The 18254-nt window shown below is 47.2% G+C and overlaps 1 protein-coding gene across 9 annotated transcripts in view; it reads left to right on the top strand.

Moving 5' to 3' along the window:
* The window catches only part of CHD2 (chromodomain helicase DNA binding protein 2), a 64900-nt gene extending 46646 nt beyond the window's left edge, over nt 1–18254 (top strand). For 8 of the 9 annotated variants that reach the window (XM_057418630.1, XM_057418784.1, XM_057419023.1 and 5 more), the window contains 23 exons: nt 129–317; nt 831–993; nt 1362–1514; nt 1967–2038; nt 3142–3291; nt 3879–4027; nt 4541–4640; nt 5976–6068; nt 6314–6487; nt 7370–7545; nt 8911–8952; nt 9986–10125; nt 10852–10990; nt 11130–11280; nt 12098–12220; nt 12526–12654; nt 13303–13443; nt 14576–14710; nt 15109–15287; nt 15675–15774; nt 16292–16508; nt 16670–16919; nt 17033–18254. In XM_057418630.1, coding sequence (XP_057274613.1) covers nt 129–317; nt 831–993; nt 1362–1514; nt 1967–2038; nt 3142–3291; nt 3879–4027; nt 4541–4640; nt 5976–6068; nt 6314–6487; nt 7370–7545; nt 8911–8952; nt 9986–10125; nt 10852–10990; nt 11130–11280; nt 12098–12220; nt 12526–12654; nt 13303–13443; nt 14576–14710; nt 15109–15287; nt 15675–15774; nt 16292–16508; nt 16670–16919; nt 17033–17348 — 3481 coding nt within the window. In that variant the 3' untranslated portion in view covers nt 17349–18254. The remainder of the gene's footprint in view (nt 1–128; nt 318–830; nt 994–1361; nt 1515–1966; nt 2039–3141; nt 3292–3878; nt 4028–4540; nt 4641–5975; nt 6069–6313; nt 6488–7369; nt 7546–8910; nt 8953–9985; nt 10126–10851; nt 10991–11129; nt 11281–12097; nt 12221–12525; nt 12655–13302; nt 13444–14575; nt 14711–15108; nt 15288–15674; nt 15775–16291; nt 16509–16669; nt 16920–17032) is intronic. The other variant, XM_057418866.1, reaches the window with a different exon arrangement.

Below are 18254 nucleotides of genomic sequence, written 5' to 3'. Positions count from 1 at the left end.
TCCACTGTAGCTCCATTAAATTGACGCTCTCCTGTCTTGTGCAGCAGGAGCATATTCAGTAGATGCTGTTAGGTGCAATAAGACAAGAGGTATTCTGACTCCTCTCTTCTCCTTGTTTCTGTTGGTAGGTTTGAATTCTGGGAGGACTTTGAAGAGGATCATGGGAAGGGTAGAGAGAATGGCTACCAGAGCCTCCACAAGGTCCTGGAGCCATTTCTGCTACGCAGAGTGAAGAAGGATGTGGAGAAATCTCTGCCAGCCAAAGTGGAGCAGATCCTCCGGGTGGAAATGTCTGCTTTGCAGAAACAGTATTACAAGTGAGTTGTTGCTTAAATTACTGGGAGTGCCAACAGAAATGGGCACATAGTCCTTGGGAATGTGTTTCAGTATCCTGTGTCCTTCAGCATGCAATGTGACAGACATCACATGTAGTACCAGGAGCTTCTCAGTAGGAAGCTGAAGCAGGATAGATGGTATCTTTCCTTCAAAAGTACCACTTCCATGCTTTTGGAAGATGCTTCTGCAGCGTGATCCAGTTTAGCTGGCCAGCTCTGCAGGACAGGGGCTCTGTCCTTCCTGGTGGGGGTAAAGCACCCCACACAGTTGTGGTGGTGTTTAATATTAAACTGTAATAATATCAGTTGGAAAGTAAGATCAGGATTTCTGGTGAGGAAACAGGGGTATCCTGTAGAAGAAGTGAAGCGAGATGGAAGGAGGGAGGTAGACTGATGCCTGAACAAGATGTCCCTGAAGGTTTTGTTCCTCCAAGACTCCAGCATACCCACTCTGCACTGAGCAATTATCTGGACTTCTCACTTCCCTGCCTGCAGGTGGATCTTGACAAGAAACTACAAAGCTCTTTCAAAGGGAACAAGGGGGAGCACCTCTGGTTTCCTGAACATTGTGATGGAGTTGAAAAAGTGCTGCAACCATTGCTACCTTATCAAACCTCCTGAGGAAAATGAGAGAGAGAATGGCCTTGAGACCCTGCAGGTGGGCAGTGTCTTTCGTTAACACCTTTTTGCCTTAACTTTCTTCTGTCTTCCCACCAGGATAAGATCTGGTGAAGCTTTAGCTTCTTGCTTCTCCAGTAGCAATACTCATCATCTAAGTCTCCAGCCCTCTGCTTCCACTGTAGGCAGTGTTCTGTGTCCAGCTAGACTGAGAGCTGCATGTAATGTAGGATCTACCTTGGATAATAGATTTTGTGTGTGGCTTCTGCTGTGTAAATCCAAATGATTTGGTTAGAGATGTATGGGAGAAGCATGACCCCAAAAGAACCAGATCTCTGCATGTCTCTGTGTAATGTCCATAAGGGTAAGGTTAGAAAGCATCAGCTGGATTGACGTTCACTTTTTCAGTCTCTGATCAGGAGCAGTGGAAAGTTAATTCTCTTGGACAAGCTGCTGACCAGGCTGCGAGAGAGAGGCAACAGAGTGCTGATCTTCTCCCAGATGGTGAGGATGCTGGACATCTTGGCAGAGTACCTGACTATCAAACACTACCCTTTCCAGGTGAGAAACAGCACCGTGAAATAGTGGGGTTCACTTGAAAATGTGAGAACACGCAGAGGGAGCCTGGCCAATGGGAGTCACCAAGTTTCCCAGAGATTGGTTGCTAAAATACACTGGAGGTAAATGGGAGGTCACTTCTGTGTGGACCCATCTCTGCAAAACACCTCCGCTGACAGGCCGATGCTTTGGGCTGTGTCCTGAGATAAACCCCAATGAGAAGACATCAGGCACAGAGGGACCCTGGCTGGGAGCCTGTAACGGGAGCTGCAGTGTCACCCCGCTCCTGCCCTGGTGATACAGAGGGCTCAGGCAGTGCAGTTTTAATTGGAGGTTATTTTTAATGGTTTAATGCTGCAGGCAGGAAGGGGCTGAGGGCTCCCAGAAGCTGGGTGCAGCAGGTCCTCAGGGCTCCTTTACCTTCTTCCTTACATCATTGTTGTTGCCTTTTCCAGCGCTTGGACGGCTCGATCAAAGGGGAGATCCGAAAGCAGGCGCTGGACCACTTCAATGCGGACGGCTCTGAGGTACTGCAGTGGGGCTGTCCTGCCTCAGCGGGGTCCGGGTGGGCTGAGCGATGGCTGTGACTGCCAAGAGGGGCTTGGTTCATTTCATAGCTTTTCACCAGGACCCCAGATACTCTTAAAGACACACATACAGCCATACTGCTTATTTAAAATCCCCCACGCCCACAGAACAAGGCTATAGCTCACATCTCCAGAGAGTCCTGTATAGGCTGGGAAGAGCCAGGCTTTAGAAATTCCCTTCCAATGGTCTGGAGAATGAGATGGTTGCTAAATGATTCGTTCCTCCAGAGGAAAGCTGTTTTTTGATATGAAATGGGCAGAGGAAAAAGGGGGATTTTAAGTGTTGGCAGGCAGCATAGTCCCGTTTTGGATGTGAAAGTCTCCACTGTTCTAGGAGAGGGCATCTCAAACCTCCCATTTGGGCTTGCTGACTCACAGTGACTGGTGCAAGGAACTTGTGCCACAGTCAGCCCAGCCATGAGATATGCCTCTCCTCACTCCAGAGCAGAGGAGCATTCTTGTCTGACACAGGAGATAGAGTTGGGTGCTTCATGATTTTGGGAAGGTGAGAAGGAGGCAGCAGTGTGGATGGGAAAGGAGCAAGAATGCCCATAGAAGCTGCCCTTTGCCCTCTCCTGGGGGCATCCAAGGGGTTCAGGCATCTTGGCTTTAATCTGGCACCTCGTGCCCTCAGGCAATGACTCAACCAATCTATTAGTCACTGATCTCACCCCGGCAGCTAACAAAAAGCACGTGTTTGCTCCTGCCTTTGTAGGAGTCTGGTGGGCAGCATGGTCTGACCTTCAGAAGGAACTCCAAGGTGTCCTTGCCCTGAGCTGTTTGCATTGCTTTCCCACAATGGTGCTTGCCAGGCTCTTCCTGGAATAGCACGCCTTTCACCCTGCCAGCATCACCTCATTTTGTGCCCTGGCTTAAAGACCAGTGGTACTTGGTGTATGTGGGAAGGAAATCCTTGTAAGGAGCATGAATGCAGCAGTCCTCCCTCTGTTTCTTTGCATAGCTTTGAAGTCATCATTGCTATTTTATGAACACAAGTTACAAGTTGGTTAACTCATGGATGCCTTTTCTTTTGTTCCTCCCAGGACTTCTGTTTCTTGCTGTCAACACGAGCTGGAGGGCTGGGAATTAACTTGGCCTCTGCTGATACTGTTGTTATCTTTGATTCGGACTGGAACCCCCAGAATGATCTCCAGGCTCAGGCTCGGGCTCACCGCATTGGACAGAAGAAGCAGGTCAGAAGAGTTACCTGGGCTGTTTTCTGTGGAGCTTCAGTGTGTGCATCTAAACTGGCTCCCACCTCACCAGAGCCTCTGAAAACATTCTTTTTGCCCCCAGTCCTGACTCCCCAGTGTGCTGCCAACATGAGGGAAGCTCATTTAAAAGCCAGGAGACAAAAAATCAGCCCAGATTTGCCAGGTCCTTCTGTTGGCTTTGGGTTCTGGGATGGTTCCAAACCAAGCCCAACCTGTGGCATCACATTTCTCAGCCTCATGGACTTGTCCCTTACCCTTAGGAAGTAGAACATCCACCTTTACTAGGGTTTTATTAGATATATGAAAAGTTTGATGCTAGTTTGGATTTAGAGTCATTGTTTCAGAAGACTTTTACTCTGTGCTCAGGCATGCTACAAGATTTGTATTAACCAGCCTGTTTTATGCTGTTTCCTCTAAGAATGGTTTTCTTCTAAAAAGACGTATCTGTACACGAAGAGACAATGTCTGCAGACCAGTCTCCTGGGAAACAACTGAGGGATGCGTTGCTGTGTCAGCAGAGCTTGTTTCGGTGCAGGAAATAGCTCTTCTCTTCTTTTGCCCTTCAGGTGAATATTTACCGCCTGGTCACAAAGGGAACTGTAGAGGAGGAGATCATTGAGAGGGCCAAGAAGAAGATGGTGCTGGATCATTTGGTGATCCAGCGTATGGACACCACTGGCCGGACTGTTCTGGACAACACCTCTGGGCAATCCAAGTAAGTGGTTGTGTCAGGAGGCAGAGATGGCTGGTACAGCATGTGGTGTAAACAGCTTCCCCTGCTGGTGTCTCCCAGGGTTTATTTGATAGGGTACAGGGCAGGAGACTAATGCATAATGGCACCTTCCACTGATTTGGATTATGCAATCATTAATTTGGACATACAGGATAAAGATAATCTAAAGATAACCTTTTTTTAATGCATCACTTGTTTTTACCTTCTCTTTTCTTCCTGGAGATCATCCTGATTTGAGGGAGCCTTGTGGTGCAATAGCTGAAGTTTGGCATTGACCTCAGACTCTCCCCATTTCCCCCCCAAGTAGATGGAGGCTGTTCCCTTTACAGTAGTTAACTGTGCTAGAGCAGGGAAGAGATCAATAAAAAAGCTTTTTACAGTGCTGGGTAGAAAACTTACTCCTTCCTTTAATTAGGAAAACCTTTGGTATGATTTTGCGTTGTAGAGGCGCTGACTTAACAGCTCAAAACAAATTCTCCTTCTTGTTTGTTCTAGCAGCTCAAACCCTTTCAACAAAGAGGAGCTGACAGCTATTCTGAAATTTGGAGCTGAAGATCTCTTCAAGGAGCTTGAAGGGGAAGAATCAGAGCCTCAGGTAGTTTGCAGTTGAAATCACATAGCTGTTGGGAGTCCTCTGCAGGTCTGTGTGGGAGGGGTGGTGTGTGTTTGCTTACTCTTTCTATTTGCCCTGTGCATGAGTGTGGGTTGTTGAACAGGGCAGGTCTGGAGAAGGTGAAGAAAGAGAGCCCTGGGGATGGGGGACCAGGAGGTTGAGGAGAGCCTGTTGTTGAGGGTTAATGATCACCATTAGATCCCAAGAGAGTCCCTTGACTCCTGAGTATTCAGTAGCTAGTTACAGCAGAGCCTGCTGAGAGCTCTGCTCCCTGCCTCTTCCGAGCACTCCTTCAGCATCCTTCTTTGGGTGCTCTCATAGGCAGGAGCCAGCACAGTGAAGTTGACTCGGTCGCTCTCTCCTGCCTCAGTGCATCGCTTTGACAGTTCAGTATTGAGTGCTTTGACCAGTTCTCTTGATCACCTGAGAACTTCTGAGGTGCAGGACTTCCCCTGAGGGAAATGGTCCACAGTTACTGTGTCTCACTGTCTGGACATTTTCCCTGCTGCTCAGCTTTGCTGTTCCTTTTCTTCCATCCTATTACTCATACTCTTTTGCACCACTTGAGATAGTTCATCCTTGCCCTCGGTGATGATGACCTGCAGGTATCTGCCCTTCATTTAGCTTGGGAACGTGTTTCTGTTCTCCAAAGCTCTGTCATAGTTTAAGCCCAGCCGGCAACACAGAACCATGCAGCCTCTCACTCCCTCCCTCCTTTCCCTCCTCCTCTGGGCAGGACAGGGAGGAGAATGGAAAAAATGTAAACCCACAGGTTGAGGTAAGAAGAGTCCAGTAACTAAAGTATAATACAAAACTACTCTTACTGCTAATGATAAGGGAATATAGCAAGGGGAGAGAATATAAAACCAAAAGGGCAAAAGGAAAAGAAAACCATAAACACAAGTGACACACAATACAATTGCTCATCACCCACCAACCAATACCCAGCCTGACCTGAGCAGCAGTCTGGGCCTTCTGGGTAACTCCTCCCAGTTTATATACTGGGCATGACATGCTTTGGTATGGAATACCCCCTTGGCTAGTTTGGGTCAGATGGTCCTGTCCCTGCCTTCTTGTGCCCCTCCTCACTGGCAGAGGATGAGACTGAGAAGTCCTTCATCAGGGTAAGCACTACTGAATAACAACTAAAACATCAGTGTGTTATCAGCACTGTTCCCAGACCAAAGCCAAGACGCAGCGCTGCACCAGCTGCTGGGAAGGAGAAAAATAACTGTTACAGCTGAACCCAGGACAAGCTCTCATTTCCTGCTGTGCTCGGCACCCTCGGTTTCATCTCTCTTTCTTTCTGACTGGTAGGAGATGGACATTGATGAGATTCTGCGTCTGGCTGAAACACGAGAGAACGAAGTGTCCACCAGTGCTACCGATGAGCTCCTCTCCCAGTTCAAGGTATGGGCTCCCAGGCTTTGTATTGGGGTGCGGGGCTGTGGCTTCCCACATCTTGCTGTGGTGGTAAGGTCAGTGACAGATAGGACAAATTAGGCCTGGTGAGAGGTGACCTGTACAAAGCACTTTGAAGGATTGGAGGGTTTGGCAGCTGGGGACATAGAGAAGGAGTTGAAGCTTAGCAGACAGCTCTGGGATATTCCTTCCAGGGGAGGGAATTTCTAAACTTGTTCCTTTGCTTCTAAAAGGTGGCCAACTTTGCAACCATGGAGGAGGAAGAGACAGAGCTGGAGGAGCGGTCCCAGAAGGACTGGGATGATATCATTCCAGAGGAGCAGAGGAAAAAGGTGGAGGAGGAAGAAAGGCAGAAAGAACTGGAGGAAATCTATATGCTGCCTCGAATCCGGAGCTCGACTAAAAAGGTACAGCCTCAACAGTGTCGAGGAGCTGAGGGGCAGGAGGCAAGAGCTGGCAAAGATAGTGGTCAGGGGAACCTGTCTTGAGTGCTTCTTTCCCTCCTCCGAAGTTGGTTGGGAGTAAAGCACACAGGTAGCACGTTGACCTCTTGATGGCATTGTGCATTGCGCCCATGGTTTGTAATGCAGTGTGAGAGCCTGTATTGGAATGACTTGTCTTAGCAGACAAAGTAGACTCATGTACAGGGCAAAATATCAAACTGTGGAATGCAGATTTTACTGCAGTTGATGCCATTTTCCTTGGGTGCTCCCTGGCTTTTCTTTCCTAAATTTGGCTCTTGCAGGCAAAAGTGGTGCCTTCCCAAGTTTTTTTTTTAGGTGATGGGATCTACCTCAGTGGCACAGAAAGCAGACTGTGCAAGGAAACTCTTCTGGGACAGGGGGCTTTAAGTGCTTCTGATCTGTTCTCTGGGAAGAGCTGGGGAAAAACACTGAGGTGAAAACTTGGGAGAAGAATAATTCATATTGGATTATTCCAGATTCATTTCTGAGGTATCCTGGTTGTCAAAACAGCCTAAGGGACTGTGGCAGAAACCCATGGTAATCAGTGTGTTTTATTACATCTTATACCTTAGTAAATCAAAATGCAACTCTGAAACTCCTGTCGAGAAGGCTGTTAATGGAGGATAACCACCAGGGCTGTAGCTAGCTGGAAGTGGCAAGGGCGTGCAGCCTCACTGGGTTGATTACATGGGCTCCTGCATCTTCAGGAAGAGATGCTGAGGTGTTTTGCAACTGAACATGCAAAAGTGCCAGTGCATGAGAGGGACAGAAAAGGTTAGCAGATTACAGTTGTTAACTGTAGTGCTGTTGTCCTGGCACATACAGGCTCAGACAAATGACAGTGAATCAGATGCAGAAACGAAGAGAAGGCTTCAGAGATCATCTGGATCAGAAAGCGAGACTGACGATACTGATGATGAGAAGAGACCAAAGCGCAGGGGACGTCCTCGGAGTGTTAGAAAAGACACTGTGGAAGGATTTACTGATGCTGAAATCAGGAGGTCAGTGCTGGGCACAACAGACAGTTCAGGAAATAAATACAGAAATCCCATGCAGGTGGATGGGATTCCCAGATTAATCCAGGAATGGTTCACCTCTAAGCGTGTCAGTGGTTTAGGAGGGGCTGGTACACTGGGCCAGCTTCTGCACCTTTGTATAGTTCAGTTTGCTCCAGCTGATGACCTTAACATTCAGGTCTGTGCAAAATGGACTGGGCTGTCCTTAGGCTACAGTGGAGCTGGTACCTTGCTAAATTAATCCTTGTTGTAACTGCCATTCTTGGGCCAAGTGGATTGAGCTAATTCCGTACTGCACGTGAGGTGCCATGAGATACAGAGCTGGAGAATCCAAGGACTCTGGCACTCCTGATGTTTTTCTGGCAGTAGTCCTGCTGATTTAAGCTTTAAGTGAAAGTGCCCCTGTGAGAAGCACTGGTCCTGCTGATCCCAGTGGTTGTATGTCCTCTTCTGCACCATCAGTCCCTGAGTCAGCTGATGGCTAAATTATTTTCTTCTCATATTTTTTAATACCCAAGCCTTTCCCAAAGATCTTTGAGTCTTCCATAACTCTCCATCTCTGAGCTGATGTATTTTTAAGCGGGAGATGATCAGACTTCCTGGATTGTGGTAGCTGCTCCATACCCAGCCTGAAAACATAGAACAGGAAGGAGGTGTTGTGGTGTCAAAGCTAACAGCCATGTAGGTTACTGTGGTGCAGCAGAAAGAGGCTGAAAGAGCGCAAGATGGAAAAAAGGGAAAAAAAAACCTCATTTGAAAAATAATCTGTAGTTGAAGCCTTTGGGTCTAATCCCAGCACAAGGCACTTGTTCAGTTGTATCAGTGGTATCTGACTTTTGCCCTAAAGTTGTTAGCCATGGCAGTGATTTTCACCATAAAAATAAGACCTAAAACTAAATAGCAATCATTGTCTGTAAACCTCTGTGATGGATTGCACCACATCTGGCTCTTGTGTGATGGGTAGAGCATTACAATTGCTAATGACATTGATTTAATGGCTCTTTTTTCTCCTTGGAAAAGTGAAGTTAATAATTACCATCCTGGTGTGAGCCAGTGCTTTCCTTGAGTTGTTTTTACACTGTGGTTATGCCTCTCCTCTTTTTTCTTCCGCTCATCTGTCAAACATTCAACATTCACAATAATGTTGTGTTCTTCTGCAGCTGAGGTCATATAACTCTTTGTGGGGACTAATGAATTAGGCTTCCTGGTGCTGAAAGGTGCTTAGCTGATCAGTGTGGAATGCAAGGTTGATTATGTGGCAGGCTGTAATTAATATATTCAAGTGTTTGATATTGGACCCGCTTTTTATGGCAGCTGGTTTAGTTCCTGTTTGTTTTGGTTTTTGCCTAGGTTTATCAAGGCTTACAAGAAGTTTGGATTGCCTCTTGAACGGTGAGTCCCAGCCTAGCCCAGCTCTAGAGGGGTAATGGTGCGGGGATGTTGGATTTCAAAGCACAGCCATAAACACATTGTTACGAGTGTTAGATACAACCTCCATGGGCAGCACAAAGCCTTGCTGTCATATGTCAGTAACCCCATCCCTGCCATACAGTCCCTCATGTCTTAGTTGATGAGCACTGATGAATGCTGGCCAAAACCCAGCCAGAACAGTAGTGGCGCCAGGCTGTACACAGCATCATCCTGCTGGCAGAGCCTGGGCCTTTGGGCATTTCCACTCTGCCTAGAAAGGAGAGGGAGCAGCTATCTGAACAGCAAATGCTGCCCAAAATGCTTGGCAAGCTTTTGCCATGCATGTTAGCTTCAAGACTGAATTTGGAGCATCTTTTTTTGGCTGCTGTATCCCTCTTGAAGGGAAGCAAGGAGAGGCACACACTGTCCTTGAGCAAGGGTCTGCATAGATTGGGTGATATGATGCAGTGTGAGGAAGAAAGGGAGATGGGTATGTGTGCTGGCTCTGGAAAGCTGTAGCCCTTGCTGAGGTCTCAGACCTGAGGCAGGGATCTCTGCATGTGTTGTATGAGAAATGACTGGGTTTTCAGCTGGTTGTACTTTTCTGTTGTGAAACACAAGGCTGGCAAATGGGCTGTTGCTTGCTGTGACTAACTTCAGCCAGGCAAACAGCAGATGGCAGCTTTTGACCATCAAATGGAGTTAATATGGAAATGAGAAAGCTAAAGGAACACTATACAGTCACAGAAGGTGCCTATTGTGCCCAAGATAGACAGTTCTCACCTTTGCCTGAATACTAGAAAATCCAAAGGGTTGGATCAGCTGTACTACATCTGCTCTGTACTGCAGCTGAGAGACCTGAAAAATAGACTAAAACTGTGTCGTTTCCTGCACAACCTTGACTTGTGCAGGTTTCACAGCACTGACTGCTAAAAGCTATGAAACACTTGCTCAGGAAGTGGCAGGGAGGAGGTATGCTTTATCACATACAAACCTTTTTTTTCCCCTTTTCCAGGCTGGAGTGTATTGCCCGGGATGCTGAGCTGGTGGATAAGTCTGTGGCTGATCTAAAAAGGTTAGGGGAACTCATCCACAATAGCTGTGTGTCAGCAATGCAAGAATATGAGGAGCAACTGAAAGAAAATCCAGGTGAAGGTAAGCAAGAGGGTTGTGTGCTGCTGTTGGGATGGTTTTGGGGGAGTTGCATGGAGCTGGGGAGAAAACTATGCCCTTGCTGGGCAGGGAAGCATGCCACAGTGCAATTTAAAAGGAAAGAACAAGCGCACATCTCCATCTCAGCAGTGGAGAGAAGCCCCTGAGTCTTCTGCTCAGCCTGGGACGTTGCATTTGGGTCTGTTGGCTTCTGCTAAATACGAGGTTTTCTGGGAGAGGCTGAAGTAATCAGTTTAATGCTGGCCCACAAGGCATATTTTAACTGCCCCTGGACTGGGAGACAAACATGCTGTGTGCTCCACGGTAAAGCAGGATCCACAATTAGCACTTCCCAGAGTGCTAATCATCAACTGATGATGATGATGATGAACATGAGTTCATCATTAACTGCTCTGTGTATGCCTGTTCTGTGCTGTTGATTTGGAGATAGAGGGGTCTGGGCTGGATTTCCTGCTGGGGGTCTGCCTGCTGCAGCTGAGCAAAACTACTGAAGCAACAGCTCCAGTGTCCTTAGATGTGTTTTTAAGATGACCATGGAGGTGTCTGGATTGTAGATCTAAGGGAGTTAGTGACAGAAAACTTACCTTGGGCCTGCTGTTTAAAGAAGAGGTTGAGGGCAAGGTCTTGGTCTCTGTGTGCTTAGACATTTTTACAGAAGCACCTCTTCCTACAAGAGTTCCTTAGTTGCTGTGTTCTGTTGTTGAACAGGGAAAGGGCCTGGGAAAAGAAGAGGTCCTACTATGAAGATTTCCGGTGTCCAAGTCAATGTGAAATCCATCATCCAGCATGAAGAGGAGTTTGAAATGCTGCATAAATCCATTCCTGCGGACCCAGAGGAAAGGAAGAAGTGAGTTTGGCTAAGCAGGCAATGCAGAAAGAGGCTCAGGAATCTGGACTTTGTAGTGGGAAGAGGGAGTAACCAAGCTCTGTGGATTTGCTTTATCTCCCAGAGCATTAGAATCAGCTCATGTCTGAAATGCTTTCAGGTACCGTCTGACATGTCGGGTCAAAGCAGCCCATTTTGATGTCGACTGGGGAGTGGAAGAGGATTCTCGGTTGTTAGTGGGAATTTATGAGCATGGCTATGGAAACTGGGAACTAATTAAAACAGATCCGGAATTGAAGCTGTCTGATAAGGTAGGTGGTTTTGCTTGGTGCTTGCATTGGGTCCGTTGTTCATAGAGAACATGTCTGATTTACTCCAGAAACAGATTTTTCTGTTTGTAACCCTTCAAAAAATAACAATTAATAATAATGAGGAAAGCAGTGACCTCCATGGAATGTTGCTTGATGGAAAGCAGAGTTGTGTTATTTGATGGGCTGTAAAATAGCATAGATCAACCTGTGGCTGGGAGCCTTTCTACATCAAGTTCAGAAAGGCATTTTGCAATGGAAACAGTTGTCTGAGCCGTGCCACCCAAATTCCAATGAAGCATGAGGGTAACCTGGCTGGCAGCCTGAGACAGTTCATCCACAGAGTGGCACCTTGCAGCTTTGTTTGCTGCATCTCTGTCATTGCTGTAGCAATGTCTCTGGTTACCAGAGGGGACCAGCCCGCTGTGACAAGGCTGCCACAGACAAATCTGATGTGTCAAGGGGAGCGGACTCAGTTTTGCAAACTAAATACACTTTGCAAACATGTTGTGTTTTTTTTTTCTTCCTTTGAATACTTACAAGAAAGATCATAGAGAATCTAGAGAGATGCCTTGGGCTCCTTTCACTTCTGCAAAAGGCCAAGGGAGGGATGCTGGCTTGCTCACTAGGAGCTTTGGTTTTGGCTAGACAGGGAGAGTCTGTGTGAGAGGTGTGAGAAATGCTTGAACCTTCTTGTTCTCTCAGAAGATGCAGCATCTCTGACCCTTTGCTGGGCCTGGAAGGACTGTTGCTAATGTGTATCTCTTGTTAAGGTTTTCTAGGTGTGTTTGGCTATATATTTTTCTGTTTTCTATCAAAGATCCTACCTGTTGAGACAGATAAGAAACCTCAGGGAAAACAGCTCCAGACCCGAGTTGATTATCTACTGAAACTGCTGAAGAAAGATCTGGACAAGAAGGAAAACATGAAAGATGGGGAAGAGGTGAAATGCAGCTGCTTGGTTCTGGGGATTTCGGGATGACTGGGTGGCTGGTGGTGGGAGACAGAGTGTGTCCTCAGGTCACTGAACATCACTTACGTGCAAGAATACGGGCTTGTCTGTTATCTGGTTGCACTGCAATACTGAAATGAGAACTGTTACATTTAACTGAATGACATGGGCTCACGAAGCTTCCTGCTGCCCTGCAGGTCCTGCAGCTGTCTGTAAGATGTTTAGGAGGTGGGGTATGTCCCCAGGAAGTAGCTGTGGCTATTCGCCTGCCCTGACTTGTTCTGTGTTTTCCCCAGGGTAAGCTAAAGAAGAGGAAACCACGAGTAAAGAAAGAGAACAAGGCTCCCAAAGTCAAAGATGAGCATGGGAATGAACTCCTCTCTCCTCGGCACTCAGACAACCAGTCAGAAGAAGGTGAAGTCAAGGTGAGTCAACTTGGTGGGTAGTGGTTTTTCCAGGTTTCCTTAAGGTGTGTTGTTATTGCAGGAGACTGGCAAACACAAAAACATATTTACAGCTGTGGGGGTGAAAGAAGGACCTTTCCCACCCACTCTTTTAGTGCTTTGTTTTGTGGGATCCTAGAATGGATCCACGTCTTGACTAGGAGGAAAGGTTGTCTCAGGACAAAGTCTGTTGCCCTTATAAAGGAGAGAAAGAAGAATTCTTTTCCTCTCCTTTTCAGTACATCAGTCAGTGGTGAAGCTGGAGTTTACCAAGGTCGTGCTGTTGCTTAGAAAACCTTCTGTCTTTGAGTGGTTTGGCTTGTAGTCTGTGACTTTTTGTTCATGTGCTGATCAGTATCTACCTTAGGGCCTGAGTGTTCTTGAGGAGAGCTGGCAGAGGGAAGCAGTGCTTATCTACAGTGTGCCAGCTAGTTACAGATTCGGGCTCATCTATTTTGTATATCCTTTAGTCAAGGGTTGCAGCTGGTTCAGCAGGGCTTGCTGTCTTGGCTAAAGAGGTGTGAGGGCAAATTTGGATGGACCTCAAAAATTGCCTGTTTCAAGGATGGAAGCTTTACGGAAGAAAGCGTATGTGAGGTGAGGGCCTCCAACTTTGTCCTGATTTTCTAGGAGGATGGCTTGGAAAATTGCCCAGTGAAAAAGAAACAGAAGAAGAAAGAGAACAAAGAGAACAAGGAAAAACAGACAACCACTAAGAAGGAAAAGGAAAGCGATAAAGAGAAAAAGAAGACAAAAGACAAGAAAGAGAAGGTATGTGGTGCTCTGGGGAGCAGTTTAAGAGCTAGGAAGATTTCTGAGCAGAAGGGCAAGCTATGAAGCTTATGATTCATTAAAAGCTTGTGTGAAGAGACATCAATGAAGCACTGAGGGGTGAGGCATTATCCCTTTTTCAGCCCTCCTGAATTCTTATTGTGAAGAATTGCAATAAAAAGTAGAAAAGGGGAATATATCCCAAAGCTTGATGCATTGTGAGCAAAAAGGAAGAGATTTTGTCAGACTGCCTTTCATGTACAGCTGGGCCTATGAGAGCAATATGGCCAAACAGATGATGTTAAGGAAGAAAGGAGGAAGAGCCAGGAGCACTCAGATCAAAGTTCTGCTCAGCTGTGATTTATCACAGGGTTGGCAGCTCCTTGCCTGTATTCCCCTTTAATCTAAGCTCACCCCAAATATCCCAAATGCCCACACCATCAAGACTAAGTTGGCCTTGTCACTGTTCAGGACTCACCAGAATGAGTGTTTCAACATCAGTGGGATGTTGTGGACTAAAATGTCCCTTGAATTTTGGATACAAGTGCCCTGAGGCTGGGTTCAAACTGGAAGGGCTTTTGTAATAATGACCTGAAGTACCTGTCCAAGGAACAGGTATGTACACCCTGCCCACTATGTTTTGACACTGAGGTCATAAGAGCAAAGCAAGAAGTTTGGTTACTTATACAGGGAAAAGTTTGCTTTCCAGAGATTCTTGTTACGATCAAAGTTTACTCTAACAGCCCATGATTTGAGGTTGCTTTCCAGAGGGTGTGAGGGCTAGTAACATCACATGAAGCTTAAGACCCTCATAGACATGAGACTACTCTGAGCTCTGTCCTTTGCAAGGGATATATATTCTTTAGCCTAAGCTCTCTTCCAGGTCTTCAATGTTGGTTTTCTCTTCATGAGTATGAATATCTTATTCATGTCCAAAATGTTGTCTTTGACTTGTCTCTACTCCCGCAGGGATTATAAATTAGAAGCACTGCAGCTAAACAGTTGGGGATCTTGGGAGGAAAGTTGTAGGAGCAGTGCCTGGGCTTTAACCACTGCCAGTAATAGTGCAGAGGTTCTTAGTTGGATCACTTGGGATCTGGCTCCTCATGTGATGTAATTTGTCCTTGTAAAGCCTAAAGGTGGTGAAGCCAAATCAGGAAATAAAGGGAAGAGATCACAAGGTCCTGTCCACATTACTGCAGGGAGTGAACCGATTCCCATCGGGGAAGAGGAAGATGATGATCTGGACCAAGAAACATTCAGTATAGTGAGTATTTTCCTTGGGAGATGGGAGGGCAGTGGCAGAGCCCAGCCAGGCAGCCAGGGTTTGCTTCCATGTTATCCAAGGGTGCGTTTTAGGTGTCAGGGTGTGAGGCCTGTCCTAGTGTCCCACAGTGATGTCCTCTGGCTGATGTGAGAGCATGGTGGAACCTTGTGCATGTGTTATCCACCAGCCTCCTCTGTGCCTATTAGCAGCTGCTGTAAATGGCACTTCCTTTCCAACCCAAACTATTCAGTGATTCTGATTGCTCCTTGCCTAATGGTCAGATAAAGCTTGTATCTCATGCTCATGAGAGCACTTCTTCCTGCTCTGTCTGATGAACAAGGGAGCAGTGTAGAGCCCTGTGCCAAAGGAGTCACCTTCTGCTCTCTCACTTTTTGAAGTGCAAGGAAAGGATGAGACCAGTCAAAAAAGCACTGAAGCAACTTGATAAGCCTGATAAGGGACTGACGGTTCAAGAGCAGCTGGAGCACACACGCAGCTGCCTCCTAAAAATTGGGGACCGCATCTCTGAGTGCCTTAAAGCCTACACTGACCAGGACCATATCAAGTTATGGAGAAGGTGAGGGGTCGTTTTGTTTTCTTGCTTGGCTGGTCTGTGATATTTAAGAAGGGTCCTCAAAGGCTGCTAGGTTTTATGTGGATGAGTTCGCCATTTGCCTCTTATTGAACAAGTGGAATCTTGTGTCCTCTGGCCCACTCAGTCCATGGCTGTTCTCTCTGTGCTGGTTTCAGCTAAACTTGACTTCAGAGCTACTTTAAATAAACCAATGCATGCCTCTTTATTTTGCTCTGAAGAACGTGGTTTCAACTCTCCTGCTCATCCTGTCCTGAGCTGGGTTGAGATTGTTTTCCAGGGAGGGTAGAACCGATTTGATGTTGGCTTGAAAGCAATTGGCACTTAAACTGCTGATGTAGCATCTAACAGAAAATGTTCATGTCCTTCTAGGAACCTGTGGATATTTGTGTCAAAATTCACAGAATTTGATGCCAGAAAACTGCACAAACTCTACAAGATGGCTCATAAGAAAAGATCACAGGAAGAAGAGGTGAGACCTGAAGTGCCTTCCCTTTGGTTGCTTCCCTTAAGAGTTGTCACACTTGGAGTGTCGCTTCTTTCATGGGTTTGCTTTGTTGTTATTGACAGTCTGTGATTTTCTTAACATCTCATCAGTCTGGCTGCATTTGCCACCTGTTGCGTGGCATTTCTCCCGTCACCTGACAGCACTGGTCACTTTGTTCTGGCTTTCTGACCAAGAGAAATCATTACTTGGTGTGGCACGTTGTGTTGGGTTGACCTTGAGAGTGAACAGCCCTTTAGAGACAGGATGTAGAAGGGGGGCCGTGTGGGGCTACATTGTCCCTGTCCTCCATTACATTTGTGCCATTGCCATTTATACCATGCTTGGGCACAGCTGGTTCTCCAAATGCTCAAAGAGGTGGGTGGCCCACAGCATGGGACTCTGAAGAACATTCCAGAGCCTGACAGGCAAGGCCATTGCTCACATAGTCCCAATCCTTTGGTGAAGGAGCAGTGGAGCTGTAACATTCTCTTCCACCCTGCAGGAGCAGAAGAAGAAGGAGGACATGTCCAGCATGAAGAAGCCGTTCCGCCCAGAGCCTTCAGGCTCCAGCCGCGACTCTGTGATGTCCCAGTCTCACGTGCCTCACAACCCTCATTCCCAGAAGATCCACTTGCCCCCTTCCCACGCCCAGCAGCAGATGCACGGGCACCCGCGGGACAACTATGGCCATCCAAACAAGAGACATTTCAGCAACACGGGTGAGTGCTGCAAGCCAGGAGAAATCATGCCTTGTAACCTAATGGCTCTTTGCTCTCGGACACAAAGTCTTCTGGGACCTGGTCAGGTTACCATTTCTTTGAGAATTCAGCACATTAAACTAGAGCATGGAAGACACTTAGTGGTGCTTTCCTCATTGCAGACCGAGGGGAATGGCAGAGGGATCGGAAGTTCAACTACGGTGGCAACAGCAACCAGATGTGGGGCGGGGAGCGGCATCACCAGTACGAGCAGCACTGGTACAAGGATCACCACTACGGGGATCGGCGGTCTCGTGGAGAGCCCCACCGGAGCTCTGGGAGCTACAGACCCAATAACCTGTCCCGCAAGAGGCCATACGAACAGTACAACAGTGACAGAGACCACCGAGGCCATCGAGATTATTACGACAGGTAATTATTCCCTTTCCTCTTGGAAAGGCTGGGAGGAACGTGCAGGGAAGCACTGCGATGGCCAGGCTTTCCTTAGGGAACCGCTCTCCATTCATCTCGTTCTCTTTCTGCAGGCACCACCACGATTCCAAGCGTCGACGATCTGATGAGTTCAGGCCTCAGAACTACCACCAGCAGGATTTCAGGCGGATGTCTGACCACAGGCCACCCATGGGATACCATGGCCAAGGACCTTCGGACCACTACCGGTCCTTCCACACAGACAAATCGGGAGATTACAAACAGCCTCTCCCTCCACCTCATGCTGGAGTGTCGGACCCTCGCTCACCCCCCTCTCAGAAATCCCCCCTCGATCCCAAGTCACCTCTGGATAGGTCATTAGAACAGAAGACCAATCCAGATTATAACTGGAACATTCGGAAAACATAAAGTGACTGAGAGGGAGAAGGCAGACATCTGAAATACTTGGTTTGATGCAACAACTACTGCTTTCTCCAAGACAACAACCAGAAACTTTGAACATGCTGCTATCATCTTCCTGGTCAGGGAGGAAATTTGGGGGATTAGGTAGAGGAAGATTTTTTTTCCCCTCATTTTTCCCCTCATTTTTTCCCTCATTTTTCCCCTCATTTTCCCCTTCATTCTTTGTTCCAGTTTAAATTCCCATTTCCTTTCTTCTCTTTTGTTATTGGACGTTGAAACCAGCCTTGCTGCCTCATTTCTTGTTTTGGTTTTGTTCTCCCCAGTCCAATGGATCCAAGGGAATTGTCCCGTCAGTGTTTAACTCTCAATTTCCTTTCCCCTCTTCCACTGTTGAACGTTGGAACCAGCCTTTGCTGCCTCATTCAGTTTGGTTTTGTTTTCCCCAGTCTGATGGACCCAAGGGATTTTTCCCCAGCCAGTGTTTTCCCAAACCAAGAAGGCAGATCGATGCTGCTTAAGGACTGTGCTTGTGTTACCTGACAGATGCTGCTTTGGGACTGGGGATAAACTGGCTGGGATGGGCTCTGTGTGAAACCAGCATAGGGCAATGGGGAGGGTATATTCAAAGAGGGGCAGAAGAGTCCCTCAGCAGCCAAGCTTGGTTGAAAGAGGGACATGCTGTCCCTGCAGAGTGACTCCAAAGGAGTTGGAGCCATGCTGGTGACAATCCGTAGCTTTCCTGGCCGTATTACCATTTCCATGTCCCTATCCATTTCAAGGAACTGGCTCTGCTTTGACTGCTGTTGTGTCTCCTGCAACTAAAGAGGTGGGGCTGACCTGCCATCTCTAGGGCTACAACTGGCAAATCTTGACTCCAGAGGCTTTGGGCTATGTGGGAAAAAACAACAGACT

Source organism: Pezoporus wallicus, unplaced genomic scaffold (genome assembly GCF_028554395.1).
Source record: "Pezoporus wallicus isolate ANWC-B61680 ecotype Strahan unplaced genomic scaffold, APGP_CSIRO_Pwel_v1 contig_3952, whole genome shotgun sequence".
Classification (NCBI taxonomy): Eukaryota; Metazoa; Chordata; class Aves; order Psittaciformes; family Psittacidae; genus Pezoporus; species Pezoporus wallicus.
This window is presented reverse-complemented; position numbering and strand designations above follow the sequence as displayed.